This window comes from Schistocerca cancellata, chromosome 5, assembly GCF_023864275.1.
Source record: "Schistocerca cancellata isolate TAMUIC-IGC-003103 chromosome 5, iqSchCanc2.1, whole genome shotgun sequence".
In the NCBI taxonomy this organism is placed as follows: domain Eukaryota; kingdom Metazoa; phylum Arthropoda; class Insecta; order Orthoptera; family Acrididae; genus Schistocerca; species Schistocerca cancellata.
Window position 1 is genome coordinate 66978453 of NC_064630.1, and position 13240 is coordinate 66991692.

General features: G+C 39.0%; 1 protein-coding gene across 3 annotated transcripts in view; it reads right to left on the reverse strand.

Moving 5' to 3' along the window:
- Positions 1–2749: 2749 nt before the first annotated feature.
- LOC126187990 (ADP-ribosylation factor 6) overlaps positions 2750–13240 on the reverse strand; it is a 113008-nt gene continuing 102517 nt past the window's right edge. For all 3 annotated transcript variants that reach the window (XM_049929396.1, XM_049929397.1, XM_049929398.1), the window contains exon 5: positions 2750–7610. In XM_049929396.1, coding sequence (XP_049785353.1) covers positions 7468–7610 — 143 coding nt within the window. In that variant the 3' untranslated portion in view covers positions 2750–7467. The remainder of the gene's footprint in view (positions 7611–13240) is intronic.

Consider the following 13240-nt stretch of genomic DNA (forward strand, 5'->3'; position numbering starts at 1 on the left):
CTCCAACACATCCTTCAACCACAGTATCTCCTGACTACACAATTTGCTAATCTTCCCGCACTAAGTTCCACCCCTGCCTTTTTAGCAGCAACTTATTTCTCACCACTTCACTTTGCCCCCTCCCCCCATTTTAGGTCTAAGAATATTCATCCCTTCTGTCCTTTCAATTACATACCATCCTTATTTCCTATCTGCCCCTTATCTTTACAGGACTTTGTGCAACCTGTAGGGTAAGCACACTGTTGCCATATACTTATCCTCTTCCCTTGTCTCATTTTCTGTCATTCATTCCACCAAACAAAAATCTCATGCACTTGGCATCACCACCAGGGAATGTTCTGAAGACCAAATAGTCCAATTCTTGTCAATGTAACTGTGTCATGGAACACCTCCATTATATAATAGATGGAGATATTTCCTCATTCAGTTGATTGTAAGCCACTCAGCATTTTGCAGTATCATTTTAAATATGAATATATAGACTTTTGCTCCACACAGTGCTAAGCTATGTTGTTCACAAAACTGTAAGTCATTCCACATGCCTTTACTTTTGGCTGTATAAGTAGTCCACATCTACAAGAAGAGGATGTGCCAACAATGAACTGCTTCAGCACCAGAAGATCCACAATTCTTTCATATCTGGGTACATGCAGTCATAAAACAAAAGATGACAAATTATGGATCTTGGATGTTTGGCCTTCCACTGCTTTATTATATCAGTGACAGAAATTCAAAGCCAACATCATTCCATTTTCTTAGGAGGTTCTTCAGTTTTGTAGCACTGATTATCTGGCTGAATCTTTGTTGACAGAATATAATGATAGCTCCCTTTTATAATTTGTGTCATCACTTCGCAGAATTTTTCTAACACATACTAATACCAACTTCTCCTCTTTAGTGTGTTAACATAGTAAATAACGATAAAATCTATTTGTTCAAGTGTTAATTTTATGCTAGTGACAATATGTTTAAGATGCCCATATACTAGGATGATATAATTATCTTTCATGATTTCTTTCATAGTATGTGTGTTTTTGAATGTCCTTCCAGTGTGGAACCAGACTGATGAGATTTGTTGACAACTGTTTTTCAGTATCATCTATTACAATACCTATTACAAGCCTGGTTTGTCAGGGCAGGCACGCGTAAACCCCCCCCCCCCCCCCCCACACACACACAGTCTACATAATAATGCAGTGTTTTTAAACGAACAGTGGAAACCAATTTTCTCAAACTGATATTTATCATAGAAAATTAAAGAAGAGAGACCAATAAAATTGCAAAGCTATCATCAAGAGGCATCTAGTGATCAGTTTATCATGCACAATAAATGGCAAATGAGGAAACTCATTGCCAATCAAAGTAACTTATTTATCAGTTGGTGCTTCTTGTCCCACATAGCCATAAATTCAGAGAACAATTTATCTTGACTTATCACTGTGAAAGATTTGGGAATTTGAAAATAATTAAAACAGGATATCAAAAAAGTTAACATTTTATGTAATTTCTTTTTGTACAATATTCACATACAGCAGTTAATATCTTCTTTTATACACTTTACCATCATACACCTCATATCAGGATCTCAACAAGTACTGTTCACATGCATACTGGAGAACAAAATGGACTTACAGAAGATGATAAATTACCTTACACTACTAACTGTAGCTTCACTGAAGCCAGTAGATTAGCTGTTGGAGGAATGTGCCTTTAATGAATTAACTGCTACCAACTACAATACACTTTAAATATGAAGCTCTTTCCCTTCAATGCACAGTGTTTTCTACAAAACTAGGGATGACTGACAATATACTGTAAGAAAAAATGAGAAAGAACATGACAATAAATACAATATAGAAACTGTTATGATGCTATAAATCATACAGTGGTCTTACATTTTACATCTTAACAGATTACTCACTCTTCACATAAATCTCTTATTTTTCCTTTAAATTAACAATCACAGAACAATTCGTGTCTTAACACAACAATAAAAATAACAATTTGCCAAGAAATTAAGTTTTTACAACTGAGCAACCAAATTTCATTTTAGTGTGTCTTACATAATTGATATAAAATTTTTAAAACATGAAAATGAACTTTACTTGTTTATATTTGTGCTCATCTGTAATGGCAGGTTTGATGCATAAAATATCAAAATTAAGCATGTATACAACACTAATATTAGGAATGAAATATACAAATAAATTAGTTGTATTTGCTTTACATTGTTTTGTTGCTTGACTTACACAGCAATATGAATTGACATAATAATAAATGAATTATCTTTGTGAGTTAACATAAAAGATGAATAATATACTATGAAATGATACAGCATATTTTATGAAGGCAACTGTATATCAGCTTATCGAACTAATGTATAATAGCACAAAAATTCAGTAAAAATCCCTACTCATTGCAAGATAGCAAATTTGAAACATGTTGTAAATTGGTATATAAATTTAAGGACACTAGGAAAAGGTGCATGTAAGGTAAGGGGTTTGGAGCAGTGATGAGGAGGGAAATGGGACAACTACAATTAAAAAAAAAAACAGTAAATCAGTTAAAATTCTGATTAACTAGACAATGGAACAACATAAACAATTGTGTTTTACAACAATTCTAAATACTGTTGATATATCCGAACTAAATACAGTTTGGAACATTCACTTTTGTACAGTGCTGTAATTCTCTGCTATTAGTATGTTGCCAATTAAGTTAAGCAATCTGGAGAAAGTAGCATCAAACTATCGAACATACAGTGCAACTTTTCTGTACCTCCAGTGTGCTAAAATAAGTAGCAACGAAATTAAAATTTATTGGATTTTGAACCCTCCTGTGGGCACGTTTAATACAATTATTGTGCATTAACAGTGCAGATTCACCCACACAGCACTGTGATATCTGCTCTACAGCCCACAAATCTCAATACTAAACTTAGATAACTTATCCACTATGGCAATAGCACATTTTCATTCACTTTTATTTTCAGTTTTCTTTCTGTTCCTTATGTCAGTTAAAACATGAATTTATTGCTAGAAGTTTGGCTTGGAACAGCTAGGCAGCTTTGTTGCTACAGTCTCCTGAATGAGACTATAATGTGATGTAGTCATTCAGACACACATCTCAATTAACAGGAAGATGTACACAAAAAATACATACATACTCACGTCAACTCATTGAAACTCAATGAGAAAATGTAATGTGATACTAGAGATGGTAGTTTAAAATACCAGCATAGTAAAACTTATGTGCTATACAAAAGAAGAGATGAATAAAAAGCAACAATACAGTTGTTCTACTAAATTATACTTGTTTGAACCTAATATTGCCAAAATTCAAGTAGACTGCCTTGCCTATATAAGTTATTGCTTCATGACCCATTTTGAAATTAAGAACAGTGAATTATTGGTTAATAGTTCGCATTTGTAAAATTTAACAAAAAATTTTAAATGAGCACCAGAACGAAAATTACTGTGTAACACCCAGCTTAGACCACCACAAGAAGCCATAGCAAGTAGCCTTTCGAACAAAACCCAGCAAATCTCTCCATAAGCATTTCAGTTTACCACTAGAAAGTTGCCCTTTTTCTTTATCTTTGACTTTCTATTTCTCCGTCACTGAACATGGAATTTGCTTATGTGAAGCACAATGAAAGACTGACACTGGAAAATACATCCCATGAACTGAAATCAGTTTTACACTGAAATATAAGAAGTCTGACAATTAAGTAGAGATTCATCATTACGACTTCCTTCCTACGCTTGAAGGATATGCAATACGAGGGGAGGGGGAATCAGGATATTCAAAACGAGGGGAGGGGGAATCACTAAGTGTGGCTGATATTAACTCACACATGTCCAATATGTGATGTAGTGTCACTATTGGAATAGGGCACTAACCTCCTACAGCTACCATGGACACTGGACAATAGCTACATGAAATGTTCTGAGTAGGCTATTGACACCTAGTCTGGAAGCCCGTACCCCATAACTTATCTTTAAGTATAGCAGCCTACTCCAAAAGTGTTACTCCGGCCATCGAAAGATGCCTACTACAGTTCTCTGCAAAATGGCTGATCTGGGATACATCAACATTGGTCCTCAGCCTGCAAGTTTGAAAATTTCATCATTTATCATTTACATTGGCTGTAACATTCTTAACTTGTTATACAACAAGCTCCCAGTAATTTTGCAACTTTCTCTTTCTATAAACTGGGCATATGTAACAGCACTTCCACAGTATTACTGTAAAATACAAATTCATCAAGATACTCTCTTAACTACAAAGCATGTCTAGTAAGCAATCTTTTCAATACACAAAGATTTCTCGATGTCAGCAATAACATGCTATAAGAAGTTTCCATGTTCATTTCAATGCAATGAACAAAATGATCTACAGTCTTCTAAGATATTTTTGGCAGTGTCTTCAAGGCACATTAAGGAAAAGAAAAAGCCTTCAGATTTGGAACATGCATTGATAGCCATGACAGTAGTTTAAGTCATGAAACTGTAACTAAAAACATCAAACGAGGCAGTATCGATAATACACTACACAATTGTGACTAACTTTAATAAAAGGGAAAATATATGGAAATGTTTCAAGTGTAATGGTCCATGAAATACCTCATCATCAATTCATAAACTGTACATGCTTAACAGCATAAATCATTTACTCTTACAAATACACAAGGTACCTTTATCTCGTATAGCAAAGAATACAAAGAACTTATTTCACAGAGTGCCATAGTACAAAATTAAAGCAGACAGAAAACTTACATAACATGTCTTTGCCCCATTTCATTTCTCCACGGAGAAAAACTTGAAATAGCCAAGGAAATTCACTCGACATTCTATTACATAATTATATCTTTATTTGCTTGTCTAATGATTCAAAAACTTACACAGCAATAAGGAATGTTTGATTTGTATGCCAGGGGTGATCATGTTGACACGCATCGTAAGTAAAACTTTTGTTGTTCTTTGCAAGATATGTATTGGGCTTCCAGGTTAAGCAAAACATCAGATGTCCTACTGAAAGGAAGCTCTGTACTATGTTCTCTTGCATTTCGGGACAATTATGTTAAGTGAAAAAGTTTATACAGATGAGCCATAGCCGAGAAAGAATTATACTTCATCTCTTATAAGAAGGTAATGAGCCTCATCCTCTGAAAAGGAGAAGAGCTCACCTAACATGTATTTTGTACAGCAAAGATAAGAATCTAAGCATCACTAGGTATAGTGTGGCAATTACTGAAAGAAAACTTGACAGTGTATACTACATCTGATGTTTTAACTGATGAATTAACTTGCTGTACCAGGGAAGCCACGTTAAATACATAGATCAGGAATGGTTGCTTGTTTACACGTTACTGAGTTATGCAAATAAAATAACAAACTGCAGAAATAATTTGCATGCTTTCAAAGTAAAAATTTTCTAGAGCTCCCAATTCTTCTTCTTCTTCCGTGTCCGAATGCACCAATTATATCACTAGTGATGGTCTTGATACAGGCCTTTTTTGAGTCTCTTCGGAGAGTTGTTTTGTCATCTTTGGTTTTGGTGCTCCGGTGTTTGCAGGATTGGACGACTAAGCTCCCAATAAATTGATACTAACAAGTACTTCATGCCACATTGGCACTATGTGGATGCAACAGCTCCCTCCCTCTTCCATGTGTTGTATATGTCCATCCTGGACCAAAAAGGACAGACTGATTTTCTACAGCAAACCTTTGCATATAACAACAGTTACTCTTAGGCGAATTTTTCGGCTTTATAAGCTGAAACATATGCTCAGTATCTCATAAATATATCAATTTGTGTTCTACGGACTTTGTGAAAATCTGATTACTCTTAATGGCAAGATCTTATATTTCTAAGGTAAGGTATCATTCGACCTTCAGACTGATAACTCTTAGCAGAGTATTGTAACAAATTATGGTAGCAAATCTCTCTTGCTCAGAACAGAAATATAAACAGAGCCGCACTGGATATGGTTTCAACATAAATGAATTTTAATACACATTTTCAATGTCAGGATGTTATTTCTACACAAATAGAATCTTGGTCAGATGGCACTTTTCGGACTGCATATTTTTAAAGAAAGTTTAGAAGAAGAACATTACATAAGACATAATGTTATATGAGACCACTTGCTGCCTTCAACAATGTAGGAAACATTATTAAATTAAGTTTTAATACATATAGTTTCCAGCATACATTCAGAAATGACCTAGGGAACGTTCTCCTGAAAAAGGTTATTTTAAACATCTTACTGGAGACGCACCCTAAAATACTAATTTTATTGCTGGTAAGAACTGAAAATTTACACACACAATTGCTGAGTGGTGAGAAACATACTTGAGTTAATGCACAATGTAACCAACACAGGAGGGGGCAGTCTGTGCATTCATATTTGTTTATCTCAAAATTACAATGCAAAGACGTGTGGTGCATGAGAGCAAACACACTTTAACACACAAATCCCAAACACTGATTTATGATCATAAGTCTAATAAATATTTCTAAAAATTCTCTGCAATGCGAAAAGAAAAAAAATTCACTTGGAGTAATCCAAAATGTCTTCATTTAAATATTTTTTTTTTTAAAAATAGCTAACCTCTTGATAGCAACAGTCAATGAGATAGTAAGAGTTCATAACTTTTAATTGTGCTTCACAGTTTTGTAACATAAGAAATGAAATAATATTAAATTTTTTGTTACACTGTAACAACACATTACATTTCAATGACAAGAGAGAATAGAAATTCACAACTGGGAAAATTCAGAAATTGGGATAGAGAGGAGGAATACTGCTTAACTACTGTATTAATATTCTGAATTTACAGGCATGACAATTTATGGAAGTTAGAATTTCCTAAATAAAATAGCACAAAATTTAGAGATACAGTAACAGTCATATAAAACAAAAGTACTTTCAGGTAAGTACTTTTATTTTAACCCACTAATGATAGTGGAAAAATGAGAGTTTCAACTTTCTAAGGCCACTTGGAAATTTGGTTACACGTATGAAAACAAAACCACTTTCTCCCAACATTATCACAAGAGAGAATCCATCCAACTAACCCAAGTACATACAACTATATCTGCAATCTGTTTACTCAAACAATATAATAATATTTGTTCTTTTACAGTTAGAATTCCAGTTTCTTAGACATTTAGGTTGAACCATTATGCATGACACTGGAACGACCAGCACTATCTTTCACCACAGAATAAAATTGTATATATATATAATTTAGGTCCCTACATTGAAGGAACTAACAGTTTTGTTTCAATACGCAGCATGTTTCACATATCTGAGACTTCTTTTATGGACTTCCACAAGCACACACGTTGATACACAGCTTGAAGCTAAAGCTCTGTCAACCATACCGTCACATTCAATTATTTATTGTGGTGGACTCAAACTGAATATAATAAATCTTCTAAGAAAAGAGACAGGCAGGTTCATAACTTATGATTTGAGGTCAGCCACGTAAGTCCTTCATACAGGCCATCCCCTGTAGTCGCACATGAGGGTTGGACGTACCAATTACGATCTCTTATTCGAGTGAGTCCCAGTTTTTCCTGGATTTCATGAGGTTTCATAGCTGTTAACAAGATACATAAGAATCAACATAACAGATTGCATTCAGAAAGAACATACAAATAACAATCTTAGAAGTACAATCTTCTGTATTGTTTTCAGGTATTCAGACTAAGTGATTTTGATTAGGTTTTCCTTTCTCATTATTTCATACCAATTATCCATTACAGAACATATTTCATGACAAACATTCTTTCCAGTCACCATGTCTTTCTGTAATGCGGCACACTCCACCGAGGAAACAGTAGCAGTCCCAATAGCAACATTAGTGGTAACATGTGTAAAGAATAGATCATTAATCACCAAATAGATAAGCCACTGAGCAATGCACAAGCATAAAAAAGGGATGCGGGAGTACAGATAATGCTTACCCTTTTCCAGAAGTATTTTGTCTGAGCTAGCAAACACACTTGTTCAAATGAGGTAGACACAGTCACCACTGTCTCCTGACACCAACAGTTTGGTGCAGCCCCTCTTCCAAGTCCCTCCCTTTCCCTCCCCCTTGCCCACTAATGATCATCTCTCAATTTCTTCACAACATAGGTAATTGATACAGGGTAATAAAATTTTCTATGGAATAATTGGAATTAACAAGATTTTTAAATACGTCTTGCAGAAAAATCTCTTACTCCTACTCCATAATTCACTGTATGGAACTCTAACTCTCCCTGAATTAATGCTGATTAACTTTTAACAGCTAATTTCCAGACACTACTCTTAAAATAATTGACAATGAATGAACCAATATTTTATGGGACTAGCAAACAAGCATAGTGTCAATACACCACAGTAAAAATCCATGATATTCCATTCTTGTCATCATGAAGTTGTGTCACTACCTACTTCCAAATACATAGTCAGCTTAGCAAGCAGTCATTCTGAATTTTTTATCTCCATTTGGTCATACAAAACACACCAATCACCAATTGTACATATGCTTGAACCAACTGTCACGTGTCCCCTGTCAGAAACTCCCTCACAGTAGTCCTGAAGCCATCCATCTGCATTTAGAAACAGGAATTATCCAAATATGACTAGGATCTTTCCGGAGCCTTTACAAACATTCTATTTTGTCTAGCTAGTCCAAAGTGATATGCTATGCCAGTTCTTCATGTGGTACCAACAAACCCATCAACAGTATGGATGAGCTGGGAAACTATATTAGGGTGTAACAAAAAACTAGTGATTTTGAGGTAAATATCGAAAATCTGACCCCCTCATCTTCCCTTTGTTTGTTTTGTTTTGTTTTGTTTCAGGGCACAAAAACAACTGGGGTCATACACACCCAAGACAAAACTACAGAACAAGAAGACAACGAGGAGTTAAAAAAACAACTACACATCGATTCCAACTGACATAAGAGAAAGATAGCTAAACAAAGGGACATGGTGAAAGGGCTACAAAAGACACCAAACAGAAAAAGAGGTCCAAAACTAAAAATTAAATGGCCTTCACCATATTGCTTTGGCAGATAAAAAGTAAAACATGGTCTACAACCCACGTGTCATTTGCTAAAATGGCCAGTAACTCAGACGACAAACCCAAGCGAGAACATAAACAGTTAAAAAATGGGCATTCTGCCAGGAAGTGGCAGACAGTTAAAACTTGGGCGCAATGCATACAAAGTGGTGGGGGAGCACCGCTTATCAAATGATGATGGCTAGAAAGGAACTGCTATGCAACCGAGTTAAAATGACTTCCTCCTTGTGGGAGGTCTGAGAGGAGGTCGCCCAAGCTGCTGCGAGAGGCTTAATAATCCGGAGCTTATACCCATGAAGGGAGGCCAATGGCGATGCCAAAGGGACACCACCTACTGACAGATGGCAACAAAGAGATCATTGGAGGGAATATAGGAACTAGTGGGCTGAGGTATAAGGACTGCAGCCTTGGCAGCAGTGTCAACAGCCTCATTTCCCGGCAGACTGACATGACCAGGAACCCACATAAACATCAGAGTGGCTCCACCATGACAGTTTTCCTGGACCCAATGCACTAAGGGATGGGCAGTATACAGTGCACATAGACTTGGAAGGGCACAGAGAGAGTCTGAGCAGAGACACAATTGAAAAGTGTGTCGCCTGATGTACCCCATGGCCTGATACAGGGCGAAGAGCTCAGCTGTAAATACTGAGCAGTGTGCCGGAAGCGAATATCGAAAGATGTGGGCACCAATGACGAAGGCACACCCAATGCCACAGTCCATCTGAGAGCCGTCAGTGTTCACAAAGGTACTATCACGATGTTCCATGTGAAAAGGTCGTGAAACGGAAGGCGATAGAGTGAGGATTGAGTAGTGTCCTTAGGAAGCAAATGAAGGCCAAGAATAACATGGGCCGCTTCATGAAGCCAAGGTGGTGAAGGGTTCACACACACCGGGAAAGAAGCAGGTAATCTGAAGTTAAGCCACAGGAGTAAGTGCCGAAAGCGGACTCCAGGAGCACAGAGAAGAGGAACATGCCCCATACTGGCGATCAAAGGAATTATTGAAGGAGGTGACATAGGATGGGTGGCCACACGTAGCAGACACATGGCATGCATATCTGCTGAAGAGAAAGTCATGGCGCTAGGACAGTGGTAGTTCAGCAGCTTCAGCATACAGACTCTCAACCGAGCTAGTGTAAAAGGCGCCATTGGGCAAATGGATGCCACAATAGTGGATAACGTTCAGACGGCCTAAGAGGGACGGATGTGGAGACCCATAAACAAAGCACCCATAGTCTAGTTTTGAATGGACAAGGGACTGGTACAAATGGAGGAGGGCGGTCTGATCTGCAACCATGGAAATACCATTGAGGACATTGAGGGACTGCGTAGAGCGGGCTGCAAGGTACGACACATGGTAAGACTAAGAAAGTTTCATATCTAACAAGTTTCATATCTAACATGAGCCCCAGGTATTTCATAGTTTCAAGGAATGGAAGAGCAACAGGCCCAAGATGTAAACATGGTGAGAGAAATCAATTACGCCACCATAAATTCATACAGACGGTTTTGTCAGTGGAGAAACGAAATCCATTGTCGATGCTCCAGACAGAACTGCAATAGACGGCAAAATCATCAACAAAAAGGGGCTGGCCCGTGTGGCTGAGCAGTTCTAGGAGCTTCAGTCTGGAACCACGTGACTGCTAGAGCCACAGGTTCGAATCCTGCCTCGGGCATGGATGTGTGCGATGTCCTTAGGTTAGGCTAGGTGGGTTTAAGTAGTTCTAAGTTCTAGGGGACTGATGACCTTAGATAATAAGTCCCATAGTGCTCAGACCAATTTGAACATTTTTTTTTTTTTTTTTTTTATTTAGACAAAAAGGGGGCCAGACATGGCCCGCAGGAGACATGCCATTATAGGGTTAATGGTAATAAAGAGGGCGACACTCAGAATGGAACGCTGAGGCTCACTGGGTTCCTGGATAAAGGTATCCAACAAGGCAGAACCCACACACACCCTGAAAACTCTTAAAAATTCCTGAAGGAAACAGGGTAGGCCGTCATGGAAGCCTCACATGTAAAAAGTACGGAGGATACCAATTCCCCAGCAGATGTCATAGGTCTTCTCCAAATCGAAAACACAGCCACAGTCTTGGATTTCCACAGAAAACCATTAATGACAAAGGTAGACAAAGTAACGAGATGGTCAACTGCAGAACAGTGCACTCAAAATCCACATTGTGCAGTCGTTAATAAATTGCGAGGCTCTAGCCGCCATACCAGCCGGGCATGAATCACACATTCCATCACCTTGCAAACACAGCTGGTGAGAGAGAAGGGGCAGTAGCTAGAAGGAAGGTTTTTATCCTTACCGGCCTTAGGTATGGGTATGATGGTGGCTTCACACCAGCGTCCAAAAGCAGTTGCACCTATTAAGCAGAAAGTGCGTGCCTGCAAGAGAAAGGTGCACCAATATCTGAATGCGGACAGCATCTGGGCCTGGGGTGCAGGATGTGGATGAACTGAGAGCACGATCTAGCTCCCTCAAAGTAAAGGTGGCATTGTAGTACTCACGATTATGAGAAGATAAGGGTATCGCCCGAGCCGCCTCCACTCATTTCCGATGGAGGAAGGCAGGATGATAGTGGGAAGAGCTCAAAATATTTGCAAAATGGCGGCCCAAGGAGCTGGAGAGAGCAATAGGGTACACGATGACACTGTCTGTTACTGTCTAGCCACAAACTGGCGAATGGATCTTGGTCCCAGAGAGCAGTCGGAGGCTGGCCCACATGACAGAGGAAGGGGTGGAACTGTTAAAAGAACTAGTGAATGGAATCCAGCTAGCATTTTTGCTTTCCCAAAGAATGTGGCGGCACTTTGCAATCATCTGTTTGTAATGAATGCAGTTTGCCATCGTATGATGACAGTTCAAAACACGGAGAGCAAATCTCAGCACGCAAATGGCGTTGCGGCATGCCTCAGTCTACCAAGGGGCTGGGACACGGTGTGGTAAAGAGAAAGTGCGAGGAATGGAACATTCTGTAGTAGTAAGGATAACATCTCTGAGATATTCTAGCTGGTCATCACAACTGGGGAAATCTTGTTCTCAGAGGTTGCCAGGGAGGAGTAAAGCTGCCAGTCAGCCTCAGTAAGCCGCAATTTGTGTTTGCGTGCAGGTGGGGTAGGAGTAAGAAAATGGATATCACAAGGGAAATTGTCACTGGAGTATGTGTCAGAAAGAATGGACCGCTCAAGACGATGGGCAGTGGAGAAGGATATGCCTAAATGGGAATAGGAGTGCGAGGAGTCTAAAAGGAACGTGGGTGCCCCAGTGTTAAGGCAGAGGAGGTTAAGATAATAAAGGTGGCCAGCCAACAGCGCACCTCTTGGACATATTCTGGGGAACCCCCAAGGGGATGATGAGCATTAAAGTCACCAAGTAGCAAAAATGGAGGAGATAGCTGCCCAATAAGCTGAAGAAAGTCTGCCCTGGTGACATCGAATGATGGAGGGACATAAATGGTACAGAGGGAAAAAGTCAGGTGGGGAAAGAAAAGGCAAACTGCAACAGCTTGAAGATAGGTAGTCAGGGAAATGGGCTGACTATGAACTCCATCCCATATAAGCAGCATGACGCCCTCTTAATATGGAACGCTGAAGCTCAAAGTGGTTGTGGGGACACAATTTTGTTTCCTGACAGCAGATTATAAGAGGACACTGCAATGCTCAAAACAGCTGTAAATCCTCTTTATGGGACTGTAGGGTGCGAACATTCCACTGGAGGAGAGTAATGATGAGGAAGAAACGAAGGAAGAAGGAAGAAAAGACTTGCTGCTACAGGGCACAGAAGCAGGAGGATCCTGCTCCATTATGCCCACAGAAGCACTGGCTTGCTTGTGCTGTCAGGCTGTGGAGTCCAACAAAGAAAAATGGTTGATGGTGCACACCAGCGACACGGAGGTCGGCTGGGCTAAGGAATCATGTGGCAACACCGTCAAAGAGGATCTTCGAGTTGGCAAAGGAGAAGACCGTTTGCCTTTGTTGGATTTCTTCAAGCCTTTCTGGTTAGTAGAGGAAGACTCAGGTGTTGTTTGGCTGGAGGAACGTAGGAAGTCTTCGTGGGAGTACTCTTTCTGTTCTTTCCAGGGTACTGGTTGTGTAGCTGGTGGCCTTGCCCCTTGAGGCGAGGGTTTGATGGCTTTTTGCACAGCT